This window comes from Lepisma saccharinum, chromosome 2 (assembly GCF_977018435.1).
Source record: "Lepisma saccharinum chromosome 2, izLepSacc3.1, whole genome shotgun sequence".
Lineage (NCBI taxonomy): Eukaryota > Metazoa > Arthropoda > Insecta > Zygentoma > Lepismatidae > Lepisma > Lepisma saccharinum.
Window position 1 is genome coordinate 5584332 of NC_139230.1, and position 20442 is coordinate 5604773.

The following is a 20442-nucleotide window of genomic DNA, read 5'->3' on the forward strand; positions in this document are numbered from 1 at the left end:
CTACATAAGTAACTTATGTGCTACTGAATTCTTCAATGCCATTCTTGTAAATTTAATTTGTTCATTGTATTCACACAAACTCCATTTCCTTCTGAATTTCAATTTTTGCATTAGTAGCAATAAACTAGAGCTGAGCTGACACCAATGTATCTGTATCGGAAAGTATTGGTTGGAATTCATTTACAGATACTTTCCCGGTATTATGGTCTCTCACTGGCTCTGCGAAAATGCCATGCAACACTTTCATGGAGTGTAATTATCTTGGAAAGTGTTCAAAATTATAAGTTTCTTTCTATTTTACTCGTTTTGAATTTTGTGGTGGATGTAATTTAATATACTTATTAATTTTTGAATATTTTAAAGCAAATATCTTGGAAAATTGATGCATGTAATTAAAGTGGAATACCTACACACTAATGTCTCTCACCATGGCCATGTGGTTAAGGCTCTGGGCTTTGGCTACGAGATGCACACTGGTTCAAGTCTCCAAGGGAAGCATCACAACTTTTCTCCTTTTCAGCCAGTTTACAGGATCAGTGGCCACTAGTGTTCGGCGATATATCACAATATTGAAAAAACATTGTCCAGGTGATATCAACTAGACGATATATATCATCACAATATTTTGGCAATATATATCATGTCAGTGGTGTGTCATATCTTGGCAATATGTCATCCTAATATTTTGGCGATATATATCATGTTGGTGGTATATCGTCATGATACTTTGATATTTGGCAATTTATATTGTGTCATCAATATATTGTCATGATATTTGGAAATATATATCGTGGAGACAACATATCAGTGATAGCACGATATGGAAAAAATATCGTATTGTCTGCGACAATATTTTCTTGATATTTCGCGATATCGTCCATCCCTAGTGGCCACCCACCATCATGAAGAAATTGGAGAGCTACGAATGAGTAGCATAACCTGGTCATGCAAACCTACAATGGCTGGGGGTTTGTGATGCTGACCACACATCACCCAGTAACTGGTTGAATGATCACTTACCTCTGTGAAGGCATGTGGGAGTGAGGTTGGCAGTTGGTAAGTAGACCTTGGACTTCCAAGGGGTGTTGCGCTACAGGTTACACACTAATATTAATCAATATTTTGAAAAAGTTTTAATATTACAATTTTTAAGCATCAGCGGTAATCAGTGCGAGTATCAGCTAAGCACTAACAACAAAAATAACATACTATTTCAATGTAGTGCTTTTCGTCGTATACCAAAAGAGGAAGTAATAGCATTAAAACATGTGAAAAATGATTTGAATAGGAAAATAGCAATTTTACACATTGGTTTTGATTTCATTTACCCAAAACTGTATGGCATAAAAATGCAAAACTTTTGAGGGATGTAATAAAAAGGTAAAGATTGCAGAATATTCATAAAGAAGGACCACGATGGACCATTGGATTTTATTGACTTTAACAATAAGGATACAACAATGATGAGCCAAAGCTGTTTTTGTCATCATAAACCATTTTGGAGTGGAACTGACATGCTTACAATTTCAAAAAGAGAATGGGTCAGCTTAACACATGGTCTTCAGGAGTAAAACTTCTTTCGGGAAGTACTATATGTGAACATCTGTGTGTGTACACACACAGATATCTGTGACTACATTATGTGCATAAACATGTATGCTTCATAGTTAACAAGCATGTTCCACTAACAAAGAAATCCACATATTGCACAGGTCACATTGGAATTTCAATTGATACATAGTCCTTCAAGGATTACAATGAAATTAACTTAAATGCTTAAGAAACATGTAAGAACTGTTTTAAAAAAATATAACTGAATTCAATACACAAGCAATAAAATTTTATAGATATTAATGAACATAAACCATGAATTTTATAATGTTTTTACCTAAATAAACAGCACATTAAGCAAGGCACTTGCTGTTTCAGTATGTTGCACTGACTTTTCTTGGGAACATCAATCAACACATGGCATCAAGCATGATGGGGGATTCTCAACAGGTGACACTGTCTTCAACATTAGAACACTGTTAACGACTAAACTTATCATATATAATAGAAAAGAAGTAACAGCAATAAACTTCAATACTAATTAACGAAATGCCAATTTACTGTACACAGCTCCCACGATTTTGTAGAATTCCCCCATAATCATGCTTGTGCTCAGAGTTGGAAATGTCCCCTATTTATTTCTATATAAACTAAAGTTTATTTTGTATGTACGATGAGAAATAAAAATCAATGAAAATATTACAAGAGCAAAATTTAAAAAAAATTAAATTCATAGAACATTTTGGAATGATCTCGTTGATATTATAATGAATGAATATTCATGCCAGCAATCCTATTACAATATGAAGTCTAGACTTGCTTTCTTAATTTTGATATATATTGCAGCCTTCTCAAAACATTTCACAACACCATGTCTTAATCCACGATCAACTTTTGAATCCTGTTGTTGTACCATGAGCAAAGTTTCAAACATCCTATTTTATCTGAATCCAAAGGAATATCTTGCAAGATGCAGAAAAGTACAACATTTCTACATGATTCAACCCTGAGAACAATTTAATCATACCATATATCTATTAACACCAATGTGTATCTTCTTCACAACAGTGTTGACAGGCCATATGTATAGAGACAGTTGTTGAAAGTTATTTCTTTATTGTGATAATCTTGTGTGTTTATAAATTATCAGTATTATTAATGTCTTGCAAATTTAATTCAAATATTAGAGAGAGACACAGTGGTATCCAGTTCTACAACATAAAATTTAATTAATTTAAAAAAAAGGAACCCATAATAAAAAGCTTTGAATTTCAGCACCATAATTAATCCTGAATCTAGCATAAATTTAAAAAGAATGGCAGTGCAGAACCAACAGAAAGTATAAATTTTCATACATGAATTTTACAAAACAAAAAAATCAAAATCATGTAGAAGCTCAGCATAAGTAGCAGGAGCAAACAAGCAAAAACAAAGAAGCAAAACTTTTTTTTTTCCGCAAAAAAGGATGAAGCTTCATCCAGTATAATGAAATATGTTGTGATGGAACCATACATGTGTGCTATTAATATTAGCAGACAAAATATTAAATAATAATGGTTATGGGTGACTTAATAAAACAAACAATCTCACAAACTAAACCAAACTGGAATCAAGAACAAAAACAAATCCTCTATGTTGTATCTACGAACGTAAAGAACCAAGCAGGGAGGTGTCCAACGAAGGACAAGATATCACACGTTACTGAATAGATGAATTTATCAAGAGTTACCGAGCCGCAAATCCATTCTCAACATCTCCCTCCATCACCCTTAAGATCTACACATGATACACATCATTCATATATTCACAAATTCAATCAGCAATTCAACAAAAAAGATACTCAACCTTCATCAACTCAGTATTTACAAAACATGTGAAACCAGATATAACAGTGAAGTCATGGATAATTCCTTCACCCTTTGTTACAAATCTTATAACCAACAGTTCATCATTGGCTCTTCAGCTCTTTACCAATGCTGTACGTTAAGATTTTATTCCAGTCTATCTTCGTCCTCGTAACTGGCAATTGCCTACGTAATGCCTTGAATGTTGTGTCAGACATCGTCTGGTAATTCTCCGAAATTGCCTTCTGATACTCATTTTCAGCATCTTCCACCAGTTTTATGAATTCTTTTGCCGTCTGTACATCACTCTGCAATAAAAATATATACTCATTCACCCATTACAATATGGACCCATCATACGTAACAATGCAACACTATGAAAGAAAATACTTTCCACCCAAGCTATTTTATTATTTGAATAATCAAACTACAGTATTTATATCATCAAGTCATTTACAAAACCTTCAGAATAATATATGTACTGATATATAGAGCGTGTTTCAAAAGTCTCATATCCCAAACTCTGATCTCATACAACATCAACATTGTATGAAATATTTGCACTGGATATTCTGCATTGTCAAATCTCATCCAGTGAGATACTTATAAACATTTTCATTGTCAATTTATTACATACTGGATATTCAACAATATGTCTGTCACTTGAACACAGTTTTTTTTAAAATTAAAACATCTTATCTTATCGCAAGAATTACAAATTGTAATTGTAGAAGTATATGTAGAAGAGAGGAAACTTATTTTAAACATATCATAACTCTTAATTTGTACATGAACCAAAAAGTCAAACACACATGAGGTAGGAATAGGAACAAAAATACTTACAGATATAATAAGAGCTTCTTTAACATCTTTGGAACTAACTAGTTGAACATTACCATCTTCATAATAGTGAACCTGAACCTTTAGAAGCCCACTCAATTCAGCTGAGCCTGACGTGAAAGTCACTGACCACAGGGAACGCCAACGACCATTCCTGTTAACAAGAAATCAATTTAGCATTACACTCACTGTATACCTGCTTATTATATTGTTCTAGGACCCCAGTTTACTTCAGATAATTTGTCTACCACTTGGATAAAACAGGAGTAATTAAAATCCCTACTGCCTTGGTGGTTAAGTGATCTACCAACCATCTTTCCACTGAAGGTTCTGGTTTGAGTCCTGTTCTGGGCATTTCCTTGTGAGTGACCTTTTTTAACTTGGGTTTTAAAATAGTGTCTAAATAATTTGTATTTCTATTTTTGTTATTTTCTACCACACCATGGTCATACAGACTAAGACATCATGCTTTGGTCTCCGGCCACAGGATGCGTGCAGGTTCGAGTCTCCTGGGGGAAACTTAAAAACTTTTCTCCCGAGACTTCTTCCTGTGTATGGGACCAGTGGCCACCCACCATCATGAGGAAATTGAGGAGCTATGAATGAGTAGTGTAACCTGGTCATGGGAACCTATGACAACTTTAGTTCATTGTGCTGACCACACATCAGCCTGTAACTGGTTGTATGATCTCTCACCTCTGCTGAGGGATGTGGAATCGAGGCTGGCACTCAGCAGGCATGACCTCAGATGCTGTTGCACCATGGATTATATGTTTTCTTATTATTTTTGTTATTTAGCATTGCATATCTGCCACTATTGATTCTGATGAGATCAAACGGATCAAGGGACTATCACAAAAATACTCCCAGGCTACTTTGATGGGATTACTGTATCACTCCAGGAACCTTATATCTTTTTCTTTTGTTAAAATATATATCAAAGGTGATACAAAAAGACCATGACCGATATGAATGGATTATATTCACAAACTAAGGACAATGAAAATTAAAGGCTGGAATAGAAACAGGTTGTAAATGTTATTTTATTCCACATCATGACTCTGCGGTCTAAGGTGTCATGCTTTAGACTCCAGCTACAGGATGCATGCAGGTTTGAGTCTGCTGGGGGAAGTGGGGGAAGCGTATCAACTTTTCTCCTGAGATTTTGGCCTGTGTATGGTCACCTACCATCGTGATGAAATTGGGGAGCTACAAATGAGTAGCATAACCCATCATGGAAACCTACAATGACTAGGGGTTCATTATACTGACTACACATCACCTCATAACTGGTTGGATGTCCTCCCACCTCTGGTCAGTCGGCAGTATGTAGGTAGGTCAAATAAAATCATCATCTTAATGGCAGTAATCCTTATAATTTTTTTTGCAATATTTATTTATTTTGAACTTTAAAAAACTAATAAAAATTATAAGCAAAAAATACATTCACAATAACATTAATCTTACCAGTAATTTTGTGGTTGGAACTGATGATCTTCTATACAAGCTATTAACGTGATAGCATTCCCTTGGCTTCTAGCGAAGACACTGCACACTCCATTCTTGTAGTGGCTAGATGTATAGTTGGAGAACTCTGCTTCCAGTGCAGCTCTCCATGGCTCTGCAGTCTGGTCATTTTCATAAGGCTACAAGAAACAACACTTATAAATGTATTTACATATTTACCAGCTTCTCTTTACATCCTTAAAAAGAATATTTATAAAAATTACACAGAAGATTTTAAAATAAAACTGATATTCCATAATTAGCTCAGTCACATCCTTAATACATACAGTTGAGACTGCTTCATACATAACTCAGTTCTGCGTAATTCTGTTTTATATGCAAATTACTGTAGGTCCCGGCAAAATATAATTTAAAAAGATGTTAACTAAACCTTATTTGTACGTAATGCATTCATACATACTTCGGTGTTATATGTACTAACATTCATAAAATGCTGTTGATTTGTACATAACCAGCTACAACAATGTCACAGAAGTATACATTTTTTTGTCATTACAAAAACACAAGGCAAATTTCAAATACAAAACAGGGTAGGCTCACATGGAAGTGGTCGATCTCGGGTTGCGAGAAAGATGAGTGCTGTGAGGTGGTGTCACAGAGAAGGAAGAGAGGCAGCGCACGGTATAAAATCAGAAGAGAAAGATTTGCCGCAGCTGATCAGAACATGAGACACATTTTCTTTTGTAAGTAACCGTGATACAAAACTATACACGTTAAAAAGTTGCCGATAGCTGACATTTGCAGTGTTCCATAATAAAAACAGAACAGCAGTTCCTTCAGTGAATGTTTTCAGTTGTTGCTGGTTGGCCATGGAGAACAGAAAGAGGAAAAGTTACACACTTGACCAGAAATTAAATCTACACAAGAATTGGATGCTAATCCACATAAAACTTAAGAATCACACTTTTAGATTAGTTAATATATCATTTTATCACAAAAATAACCTGTATTACGTATATCTTGTTCCTCAAAATAGATACAATTACAGTATTTTATGATATGACATGGTATCTAAATCTGATTTGTAAGTAATTCTCAGTTATACATATTATTTTCTCTTCACCTTGACATAAGTATTACTCAAGTTCAATTGTAAATTCTTAACAATGACTACACCTGGGATGGAGTGCTAATTTACTCTGCAAATAATTGAACCTATCAGTGGGCAGTCTCATGGAAAACATCATGTGTATTCCTTACATTTCTCCTTTTTAAAGAGATTTGTTATTACCCTCACTTTAACGTATGTTATTCTACTTCTGAAGATAACAAGCATTGTTGAAAATGTATGCCTATTCCCTTGAAGATTTTATTTATCCTGTTGCCAACACAAGGTGAAAAGTATACATTGATACTGATCTAGTTGGTTTGGTACCTGTAAGATATTTGTAATTTTTTTTTTAACTAAATTGCCACTAGAAAATCAATGTACCTGATAATCAGATGCTTCCTTCCTCAAGTGATCATACTTGAAGCTCTGCTTTGACCTAGGATCATAGAACCTGCTACCACCTAAATCATTGTGGTCTGTGATTAGTGCATAGCTGTCAGAACCTTCAATTTTCACTGGTGTTAGCTGATTTTTGTTGTACTGCGAAAATGCCCTACGTATAAAAAGAAACAGTAGCTATTATTTTTTTCAAAAATTATCACAAAGTATAAATTTTACAACGAAAAGGTTTGTTTTAACTCCACTTCATGCTCTGATAGGCTAACCATCACTGAACCTAAATTTTAAAGTGGTATATAAACAAACAGTGCAATTTGCCTCCATACTGGCATGAAAACAACATCTTTTGATAAAAGGCACGAGCGTAAGCCATTACACCATTGGGGAGGCCCTAAATTAAATTCCACAATGAAAAACCACCAGTAGTTGGACCATGATCTGTCTATTATCAATTGTAACTTTCCTTACTTTTATTACCTCTTTGAACCTATAGCGATGCTTGAAAATTGTAACAATTAAGAGTTGTTCAAAATATTGTTTAATATTAGTGTGTAAGTACATGCATCTATTTACCATGAGTTTCACTTTAAAAAATTCAAGAATTGCACAAGAATATTTAACTCACACTATGTAATCACAAAATTCAGTTTCTCTCGCAAATCTATTGCAAAATAAAAGGAAACATTGAACAATTGCCAAGATAATTAAACTCTGCATAAGTACTGCATGGCAATTTTGTATACTCTGTGAAAGAGCAAAATGCCAGAAAGGTATGAGTCAGTATTGGTAAATAAATTCCAGCTGACAATCTCTATTCCTAGACAGTGGCATCATTATCGGTTTATCCCTAACTTGCATCCTTAGTAATAAAGTGATAATTTTATTTTAAAACTAGCAAATTTGCTTCATAGATACTTTTCAAACATATCACAAAATGTCACATCTACATTAAACATGAAAACAACATTGCATTTCCTCTACTTCGAGACAACACACTATGAACTGAAAGATATCACCATCAAAAGGATTAGGCAATCTTTACTCTATCCCAGACCTCTTTCAACATTCATAAGTTTTGGGCTCACTAAGACAAAAGTAAACCGTAGTGCTCTCAGAAGATAATGTGCCATGTTCCTTTGTCCATGTTCTTGATCTCTTATCCTCTGTAAGGTATGTGAAACACAGACATATTCTCCAAAATCTCATCTTTACGTTGATGTACCATACAAATCACAATTTTCTTTCATAACTACTGTTACAATTTTAAAAGTTGCCCCTAGCGATGGCAAATTCAATTCCACCACATAGGGAAACACCATGATGGGTTCGTTTGAATTTAAGGTGACGTCACACTAATAAAGTGCATTCATCCACCACTGCAGAAACAATAACATATGTGCCATAAGAATTCATTATTAGTGTACGGAATCAAATGAAATGTAGTGCCCCTTAATGTTGTCATGAAAACTACATCAAAGGAAGATATTTAAGTTGAATCATGCACTTGTTTGTATGAATCATGTGTTAGCAAAAATATGATTACAACATTAAGATTTGAAAGTAAAAGCAATAAATTTTAGAATATCTTGTAATGTATTTTTCATTCAATTTATGTCTACAAGCTGATCATGAAGGCAGCATGCACAAAAATTAAAAAAGCCAAAATTACAATCAACCCCATCCATCCGTCCCTATTTGACAAGATGCTGCTTGTGCCTAACCTTTCAGTAGCCCCACACTTTGCCACTGATAATAAATATGTGAATCCATAGAAACAAAATATTCATTTTTAACTTACGATGAAGCACCCTCTTTCAGCAAGGTATCATTATTCAACAATACTCGCACATCTGCAAGAAATAAAGTATTACCTTTACATTTGTAATAAATGACTTTTACAATTTATCTAAAATAATCAAAGATCTACATTACATCATACATATAACAATATTTTAAATATAAATACACACACAGTGCTTTAAAACATCTAGATGTATCATATATTAATACATATATAACAACTTCACTCTCTCCTAGCAATGAACAAGACTGTTCCGGAAAGCGAACTGTTATGTATAAATTACATGGGAAGCAAAAAACAAAAAGAAGTTTACATTAGTTCAATATACGAGGGGTAGTCATAAAGTTTTAATTATCACCTCGAAAAAAAAAGTTATGTAATTAATTTTTTGTGTGTTTGCAGATACATGTCTGCAGTCCTGGTACACATTGAAATCCCCATGATAAAGTGGAGTATCGTGCGGTAATTCGTTTTCTGCATTTGAAGGGGAACAACGCTGCAACAATCCATGCTGAGTTGGTGGAAGTGTACGGCTGCAATGCACCATCATATCACAGCGGTTAGCTGGTGCAGACGCTTCCAGTGTGGTCAAACAAGTCTGAATGAAGAAGAACAAAGTGGCAGACCATCTCTCTGTGAAGAACCGGGAGGCCCTGGTGCTCAAAGACTGGCATATCACAATCGAGGTGATAGTGGAAAAAGTGAAAATCATTCATGGATCAGTTTTCAACATCTTGCACGACATTTTGAACATGACAAAGGTCGCTGCCCGCTGGGTCCTGCGACTGCGCACACCCATTCAAAAAGTCCACCGAACCGAGGCAGTAGCGGAAATGTTGCAGCTGTGTCAGGCCAATCCAGATGACTTCTTTAGCTGCCTAATCACCATAGACAAGTGCTGGGTGTATCACTATGACCCTGAGACAAAGGAGCAAAGCAAGCAATGGAAACATGTGGACCCAACCATCATCGGGCAAGGTGATGCTGAGTGTTTTTGGGACTGCCATGGTGTGTGGTGCTAACAGATTATGCTCGTAAGGGGCAAACCATCACAGGAGCATACTACCGAAATCTCCTGACGAGGTTACGGGAGGCTGTCAAGACGAAGCATCGCAGGAAAATGTCCAAGGGGGTATTTTTGCTCCACGACAACGCCCCAGCTCATTCTGCACAGGACACAGTCACACATGCTGCTTCTTTGGGCTATCAAATTTTGCCTCACCCTCCATATTCTCCTGACATGGCATCCAGTGACTTCTTCCTCTTTCTTCGGATGAAGAAACCATTGCGTGGCAGGCATTTCCAGAATGAAGACGAGGTGATTTTCGAGGTGGAACGTTTCCTGAACAGCCAAAATGCACACTTCTGCAACAAAGGTCTCCACCAAGTCATCCATCATTGGGAAAAATGCGTCTCATTCAAGGGTGAATATGTAGAGGACTAACACCATCACCAAGTTTCATGGTCGAAGCTTGATTTTTTCGAGGTGATAATTAAAACTTTATGACTACCCCTCGTAAACAGCAGAAGAATATTTTACAAGATATGGTGTGGTTTCAAAGAATTTAATTAGCGGAAAGGTTTCGAAATTAAAGAACATTAAATACAATTTTTTTCAAAGAAAATAAGCAAGACTTTTGTATATACAGTAAATGTGTGAAAAGAATTGCAGAATTTTGAGAATTTGAAGGGAAATAAATCTAGATAAAGGATAAAAATCATTACTTAAACGAGGGAGAACATTACTGTTGTTATGGAATTATTAAAACATGTCCTAAAATTCATATAACTTACATTTCATTTTGACACATAAGCCAGACACTGGTAAAATAATGAAAGGCAATACATGATACATTGTTGGTTTTCAGGATGGCATATAAGTTATGGTAAATTCAGGGTGTTTTCCAATCAAGTACCCAAAAAAGGCAATTTACTCCAAACTGTTGGCACTGATTGGTCACAACATACTGTGCCTCTTACATCATGAAATAATGAATAAAGATATCAATATAGTGAGATTCCAAATTGAAAAGCATTTGAAATCTTGATCTGTTATAAGGAATGGGTACATTTTGCTGTTGTGTCCATGTTTCTTATTTATTTGCTTGTAAATGCCTTAATGTTTAGCAAAATAAAATACTCCCTCTGTCCCATAATTATAGTCCGGTGTGCCAAAATGGTATTACAGGAATGACAGATGAAGAGGCAGATGGGAAGCACAATTTGTACTGATCCTTGAGTAATAAAGTTGTATGACTCATTCCCGTGTTTCATGTTCTTCATCTGTATACACCAATGTCACAGTTTGAATATCAAGCAAGTATTATGAGACAACAAACAAAGGTGTACCGGACAATAATTATGGGACAGAGGGAGTAATGTTGAGAACACAGCTCAGCAGTTGAAAATTTCCATTTAAAACTTAAATGCAAGTTCTGACAGATGACTTGACAGTGTTACCAACTTCACCAGCGATCAAAGTTAAGGAATCTGCTGCTTTGCAACTTCCAGTTACGAGAAATAACAGAAATATCACAAATTTCAAGTTAGGTAGAGTCATTATTTTCATAACTCCAGCTGACCGTGCGAGTCCAGTTAGTGAGCCTACCAACATTCCAGAGCGCGAGCAACAGGGATAGCGATAGGTGCTGGGTAGAGATGACGCCAGCAGCTCGTTTGTTGATTGGCTGCCCCGGGACTTATGACTCGCTCCAAAGCTGCCAATGCAAAACAGCCAGAGATGTTACGGAAGCAATCTCACTCTACTAATTTGAACCTTAATCACACATTGAAAAACTGGCTTTAATAAGAGAGTAGACAAGCAATGACAAATAAATGAAATTATAAACATATCTTACCATTGAAGACTTCATTGAATTCCCCAGGTGGAGAATGTAAGATAAAATCTGACACAATTCGGACCTAGAAGAAACACACAAAACCAACATTAAAAAATTTGATTTGGCTTAAACCTTTGATGTACATTTCCAATAGTGTTATGCTCACTACACAAACAACTCCACTGCAATGGTAAGCTTCTTAGATTAGAACTACACAAGCTTGAATGCAAGGTTTTTTGTTTTTTTTTGAATTAGAATAAATGAACTGGATTACCATATTCTCTTGTGTAGATATCAAATTCAATAGTTTCAGTTCAGTACATTAATTTTTGTGGACTATATATTATTTATACTAAAGTAAGCAGTTTATAATACGTAGCTGGTTAAAACTACAACCTACAGGATTATTTTTTTTTCCTGCAAAATAACAAATTTGGTAATGGTTCAGATTATTTTATGATTTTTTCAAAATTTCCTAGCAAAAAGACTGATTTATCATAGAATGTTGGCAGCCAATGAATGTCTCATGAAATTTGAACCTTCCTTGAAGTAATGAACAATGTTTGGATTTAAAAAAAGTAGCTAATAATGTTAAAAAAAAATAAAAAAATATCTTATGTAAGCATGTGCGCTCCCAATGTACAGGTCATTTTCTGAATTCATTTTTTGGTTTCCGTGCGACTCACTCACTATCATATATAAGCATAAAATCGAAATTAGTTAATTTACTTACGTAAAGTGAGTATAAAGTTGTCGTAGATGACGTTTCGGTGGCAACTGCCCCCTTCTTCAGGTCATGAAGTCTGCTATTACATGGCTACGTAAAGCTTCGTCATTTAGAAAGGATCAAGGTATATGTATGGACAGGTTGAATGTTAGGATAACTAATGACTAAAGCATGATAAAACTGTTAAAACTGCTATAAAAACTGGTAAAACCCGTAATGTTACTCTATCACAGCTCCATGTTGACAGGAACATGTATGTTCAATTACAATTAAAAATTGTTAAAACTGGTGAGGTTACCGTAACACTGATATATGTAGACAGGAACTGCATATTTATTGAAAAAGCGAAAATATGCTGAATATGACCGAAAATCCACCAAATATGCTCTATCATGTAGAAATGGCCAAATATGCCAAATTATGTCCTTAAAAAGCACCTTAATTCTATTAGTTTCTTCACAATATGAATTTCTATATATTTATGGGTCACATCACCGTTACCAAAAAAAAAATGCTGCCATGAAAATCTTAGCCCTACTGATCACAAACCATTCACAACCAAGTTGTTTTCTGCAGTATTAGTCATAATGCCGAATCTGTTTCCAGTAAAAATTTAAAATTATGCACTACACTAAATATTATCTTATCTCAGAAACTAATAATTGAGCTACTTTTCAAATTATAATTTATCCAGTAAATAAAGCCTAATGAAGCTTTTAACTGTGTTAATTAATTTCTCCACGCTTTGGACTTACTTCCACAATATTTCCAATATTCTAAATTTCTTCCTAATACTTCTATAAAATTTGGTGGACAGAAACATGTGTGTAATAATAACTAACATAGTAAAAAAGAATCTCAATCTGAGTGTATGTGTGTGGCAGTAAAGCAATCAAAGACCAACAATTGGTTCATCTAACCTTAGAGATCTTATAATTGTACACTTTGTTTGAAGTGGCTAAAACCAAATTTACACTCTGCTGTACTAAGTGGAATGATGCATGCAATTTATGACAGAACCTAACTGTGGACACATATCACTTGCAGCATTACGCTTCACATCAATTTTGACTTCAGGGAAAAAAAAAAAACAGCTACAATAATTTGTTCAGCATGTGAACCACATTAGTGGTAAAATGAAAATGTTTGATGATGAAAATTTGTGTTCCTTGTGTATTATTCTACAGGGAGGTTATATCAGTCCTTTACCATCAGTGTGTCGGCTGCCGAGCGCCCCCTTCATGCAACAGGTCCCGGCAAATTGACTTACAGGAAGTCCATAACAGAAATTGCTTGTTTTGTAATGTTTCCACTTTTCACAATTACAACTGAAATAGGCATGTACCTTGTCGCAAGGATGCTGGAAAAGGTTTCTTCCCACCTTCTTCTGGCACCTTATTTCGGACATCTAATCTTAGATTAGACATCGCTACTTTATCCTCAGTTGACAGAAAGGGAAGACAGCATCCCGGCACATAAAGCAAACCAAAAGCATAAAATGATATTTAAAAGTAATAATAATGATGAATACTAACCTCCTGTGTTATAAGAGATGTTGAAAATGACCTTCAACAGCAATACAACACATTTCTTAGGTTCAAGAGATCAAGTCTCTCGTAATTGCCTGACCACTTTTTTGCAAGAGTTAGTTTTCACGTAATTATCGTACATAAAAACTACTTGTTCAAGACTATATTTGTTTAGCGGCATAACTAATGAATGAATAACAATTAACACACAATAAAGCACTGAATAGCACTAACTCAATAACACAGTATAAAAAACACGCATACTGATAAACGCAAACAGAAGTGAGCATGAGGGTACGGTACAGGTGTCACATTCATTCAGTATGAAGCGCCCTCTCGTGGCTGACAACTCCCCCAACCCCCAATAAGCTGCCGGCGCTCGTGCGACAACTGAGGATAAAGTAGCAATGTCTAATCTAAGATTAGATGTCATAAATAAGGTGCCAGAAATATTTGTATTTGGGAGGACACCTTTTCCAGCATCCTTGCGACAAGGTACGTGCTTATTTCAACAATTGTAATTGTAACTGTAATTGTGAAAAGTGGAAACATTACAAAACAAGCGGTTTCTGTTACGGACTTCCTGTAAGTCAATTTGCCGGGACCTGTTGCATGAAGGGGTCGCTCAGCGGCCGATGCTCTGACATCTAACAACTGAAATAACCTCCCTGTATCTTCTCAAATACTTAACCTATTACAAACCAATACAGTGACACTTTTTCTGAAGAGCCAGCTTTTTTTAAAAAAAATACGAGCTACAAAAGCAATGAATCTAACTAAGATAAGCTATGAAATGTGATCTTAATAATTAACACAACATTGGATTTAAAGTAATTAATCCTTGAATCAGTGGTGCCTTCCTAAAGAAGGTTCAACTGGTAACAGCATGAATAACTATGCAATACATTCTAATGGTCAGCCCACCCTACCGTATCGATGCAGATTTTTAAAATTTGGCTGGCAATTAAAAATACATTTTGTTTTTGGTCAGTCCCCTCGCCTCTCACCACCAGTGTGCTAGATGCAATTATTCCATGCAATGCTCACAATGGTGTCTTCGAACTTCAATGCATTTGTTGATCTGTTGTTCAAATGACTGAACACAATGTAGAAGTGTATCTGCATCAACGTGTGTGTGGGTTGTTGGCACATCTTGATAAACACATTCATTCAGATACCCCCACAAAAAGAAATCCGGCAGGCCAATGCACTGGACCGCCTCTACCAATCCAATAACCACTGTACATGCAGTTTAATTCCTCCCATGCTACTATTGCATTGTGTGTTGGAACCACATGTGCTGTTGCAGTGCAAGGTTTAAGTCGTCAAGCAATGTTGGTAATTCCTCATGCAAAAACATTTGATATTTGTGCCCGTCCAAAGTACCGTCAATACCATAGGGACCAACCAGTTTGTCGCCTATGATTCCACACCACACGTTAACCAACCAAGGACGTTGACGTTAAACTTCACGCAACCAATGTGGGTTTCCCACACTCCAATAATGCATACTGTGACGATTAACCTGATCATGGTTTGTGAATGTTGACTCGTCGGAGAAAAGTATTCTACGAAAGAACTGCTGGTCGACTAGTATTTGTTTGTGTGCCCATTCACAAAACACCACTTGATTGTGAAAATCGTCGCCATGAAGTTTCTGATGCATGGACACGTAATAGGAATGAAATTTGTGACATTTCAATATTCTCCAAATACTATTGCAAGCAATTGCTGACTGCGATGATATTACTCGCGTACTCACCTGGGGATTATGAGCCACCACGGCTAGGACTGATCTCCAGTGTCAGTTGCTCTAAGAACCCTTTTCTTAGGTTGTACACTTCCTTCAGCACAAAACTGTTTGACAACTCGAACAAACTAAGAATGCAATCGTAGCCTGTCAGATAAACGTTCCGCATCAAGGGTCACAGCATCATTGATGGTCCTTCTGAGTTCACCATAAACAAGGATTATTTCAATTTTTTTCTTCTACGGATAAATAATCCATTATGTTGAATACCGCACATAATTGTATCGTTTGACTCTGTGCGGTCATACTGCACTGACAATACAATCACTGACTATTGAGAGCGTGAGCACAATGCTTCTAGGCCACAGTATCCCTCCTCACACACTTGCCAGCCACTTCATTTTCGAGACACAACCAACACATTGAGCTTACAGCGCCATCTATCTAACGTTTTGCTTACAGTGCCATCTATCACAATTGGAACAAAATGTGTCGGACAAAACCTACGTATTTTCGGACGTCAAATTCGAATCTGCACTAAAAATTAGGAGTTCCCTTTTAACGTTCCCCCCCCCCCCCCAAGAGAGTGGGTTTATTGTAGCTTAGGTGACTTGCCCCCACAATACTATTATACTTTCATATGGAACATTTTTTCGTTTGATGCATATTTCTTGCGACATTTTGATTTGTCAAGTTGCATGGGACACCCGTATAATTCTTGCTGCCAAAATGTTCGAAGATTTTGTCCAATACATGCTTTCCTAGTTAGGTTCGGAGGGCTAGATTTAGTTCAATTAGAATTTTAATAATAACCCTAAATGCTTTCATGGTTAGCTAAGGCAGCTCAGGTTTAGTTCTCTTAGCATTAAAATAATATCACTAAATGCTTTCGTAGTTAGGTTACATGATAGTCTGTGTAATGCGTAGAATGCAAAATGGAGAGTTTTGAGAAAGGTATCTCTAACATCTTATTTTACCAATAAATTGGACTTTTTCGAAAATGAGAACTCTGCTGATTAGTTTCAGAAAGTTCAAAATTACTTCTTCATTCATTCCCACTATTCTACCATACTTGTTGTCACATCTATCAACGGATAATGCTTTGTACATGGGGAATGTGCATGCACGCATTTTATAACATTTTTTTTTTCATATTTCATTTCAACATAAATAACTTTTTCCAAAATCCAAATAGTGGTCATTACTGTAAGGAAGGTTCAAATTACATGTGACAATGACTGCTAAAATTATACAATAACTAGTCTTTATGCTAGGAGAATTTGGAGAAAATCATAAAACAATCTGAACCATTACTGCACCTTTTGACTCTCTCTGCACTCTCACATCTAGTTGGTTACAAAGTGCAACACCGACCTTTCTACTTCATCAATTTGGTATCTGTACCATTTGCACTACGTTCAGGAGCAGCATACAGTGTGGTGCATGCTAACCATTGAAATGTACATTTTTAAAGCAGCAGACAGGTATTTGTTGAATCTTCTTGCATACAGCATCTACTTGGTTAAATGCAATGCACCTGCACCACACCTGGTGTCAAAAAGTGTAGCAAACTACATGGAGGAAATATCAAAAGTTCCTTGCACGTGGTCAGCTTTACATTAAAAAATTTTTTTAGCCAAATTACATCTACAATGTATTTTAAACAGAGTCATGATTTTCTTTGATTGTAAACTATGCACCTTCACTTGGCTGATTCCAACTGCGAAGAAAAGTACTCACACTGGTGCAACAATCAACATGTGTTATAAATAGTGGCATTTATAATAGTTTTCAATTACATACAGATACAAATTGCAACACATTTATTCTTCCGTTCCTTGCATATTTTTACACATGCACTGAATCTACTTGAATTTAATTTTGAAGTACACTTTCATGAGAAATCACAAATTTTTGGTGGAGGAGGAGGCTGACACACTTCTTATGGTCAAATTCTAATTATGTAAATCACGCATCGGCACTAGGCACACAGGTTTGGGCATGAAACTTTTTCTTTACGTCACCTGATGAACTTTACTGTGTAGAAGTATGCCTTGCCCAGAAAAAGTCTTCCTTTCCATATACCTCCATGTACATATTTCTCAGTATGGACTGCTGTCTGGTATATAAACTACTCCTGCTATTATCAAACCATGCAATTTTATTTCCATGGAAAAAAAATACTTCCAATCCCAATTCCTATTTCATATGCTTCTGTTACTAAGATATGTACGTTACATTAATAGTGTTATTATTTACGCATGTGTAATAGGTTAGATTTGTTAGCTACTAATCTCCTGCATGTGCAAATGTTTTTCAAATGAAAAAATGCTTCATACAGCAATTACTCATAGTCCTAATCTAATTTCTCACAAGCAAGCATTTTCTTCACCTTTCAAATGTGCAGACTACTATTTAGCCTCATACAAATTTCCAACACATGCTTCAGAACTTATTTACAAGAGAAAATTACTCAAATTGTTTTACAGTTTTAGAAATGCTGGAATTACATTCTTGAATATTGGAAGATTACTTAACATTGGATTTTCAGTGGGAATATTATCGAGCAACCGGAAGTTACATACTTTTAAAAAACATAGGCCAAGTTCACATTGTCCTAATTCCAATTTCATCACTATGCACTTATTGACTGGAGAGCAATTCCTAGTATTAGTACAATCACAAATATTAAAAGCAACTAATGACGAAACACACACATCTATCCAAAGGTAATTTAATGAAATTGAAACAGACATACGAGATTTATTCCTATATTCCTTTGTATTTTCTTTCACCAGAAATTACTGTCTAAGAGAAGCATAGAGTAAGAGTAAATTCTTATCTGGTTAGTCTCGGAAACTAAAAAAAGACCACTCCCATTCCTCACATATTTTCATTTTCAAGGATGGGAGGAAAGTCGGGTATTGTCACATTGTAATGTAATTTCATAGGACCGATTGAGGAATTGTAAAACAATTTGCATACATAAACCAAAACTTGACAAGAGGGAGGTATTATTAGAGCCTGAAGTAACAGGATATGGAATTCACTTCGTCACCGTAAAACAATTTGTAAACAAGTTATATGCGTGTAAGATTTTGCAAAATATATTAATATTTTTAAAGTGAATAACCCATTCACCTCAGTAGATGTGTACTGTGTATCAAGCATACCCCTTAAACGTGTCACGTTCGCAAACAACCAACCCTGCACTAACTTATCTATTCTGCTTTTTATCTTGCATAATATCACATCGATTGAATACTTGTTTTAGAACAGCACAAACATTCACTCAGCAAGATTAAACAGAAAATCACTCCTAAACATATGTAATTCTATGAATATCCACCTTCTCTCGTCGGCCAGGAAAACAGGCCTTTAGATAAGTGTCATTGATATTTCCTACTAATAATTAACCTGTTGCACTGTTTTCCAGAAAACGACCAAAGTCATATTTAACTGAGTTTATTATACACTTGTCATTCGCATGTCAAAAGATAATGTTTACCTTTTCTTGATCTGAAATCGGTTCATCACCATCAGCCGCCATCTTGAAGTATACGACTCCCTCCCTACACGCCTGCTTTCTGCTCAGCCAATGGCAATGTGTGGCCGGGTATCCCTTATCGCACAACGCCAGAGCTGCCTTTGCTTTCTGACGTCACTATGCAATATTTTTTTCATTGTTACTTCAAATGCCTACGTTCTTAGGTTTAGTTCTCTTGGCATAAGTAATACATTTGCCGTGTATTTATGCTAAGAGAACCAAACCTAACAGAACAACTTAGGAATTGCATATCTGACGTCAGAACACGACGTTGGTCTTGCGTTGTGCGATAAAGAAGACCCATGCAGGGTCACGGTCGTGAAATCATCATAGTTTCAAAGCGTAAAGCAAATTGTTCATCACTAACATCACAACGAAATTTGATCAAAAGTAAAATAATTTATTTAAACTGTTATAATTATTATGGAACAATATATAAACGCACAAAAGCTATTTATTTTAATTTTAAATTACAACACGCACTAGATGTCTCTACTTAGAAGGTGAACAAGTGTGTGCAATGCCGCCTGCAGAACAGTGGCGTCGCCAAACCTTCTTACTTGGAAAGGCCACTGGATACGGAGACTATTTGGGTGGACCGCAAGGTGCGAAATCCTGGGTGGGTATAAGGGGATTTCCCCTCCCCACCAACAGTCTTGGCTTCAAAAATTCTCGGGGAGCGGTGTTTGTTATAAAACAAAAGGGGCGAGCAATTATTTTTTACTTCAAATATCCTTTACTAAGGATAGTATCGAAAACACACACAAAGTAATGTGTTGCATACTTTTTCTCTCTTATTCAAGAGACTATTTACAGATCTTACACCAATAGCAAATGTTATATTGATATAATATATTCATAACAAAGGTAAAAGAACAATGCAAGACAAATATAACTGAAATTAATTGATTTATACTAATAGAAAGCAAAAACTAAAAGATAATAAAAATATTTAAACTATTTTGTCATTTATTGATATCCTTAACCAGTCAGTATAGAAATTAGTTTGCTACTTTTTAAATATCTGATATATTTA

At 35.6% G+C, this 20442-nt stretch overlaps 1 protein-coding gene across 1 annotated transcript; it reads right to left on the reverse strand.

Moving 5' to 3' along the window:
* Positions 1-1387: 1387 nt before the first annotated feature.
* Positions 1388-19450, reverse strand: cpa (F-actin-capping protein subunit alpha). Its single transcript, XM_083116984.1, has 7 exons — positions 19368-19450; positions 11872-11935; positions 9011-9062; positions 7195-7366; positions 5703-5881; positions 4239-4389; positions 1388-3703 (listed from the first exon to the last, which is right to left on the reverse strand). Exons 1-7 carry the CDS (start codon positions 19407-19409, stop codon positions 3500-3502), a joined length of 864 nt encoding a protein of 287 aa, XP_082973110.1. The 5' UTR covers positions 19410-19450; the 3' UTR covers positions 1388-3499.
* Positions 19451-20442: the final 992 nt, after the last annotated feature.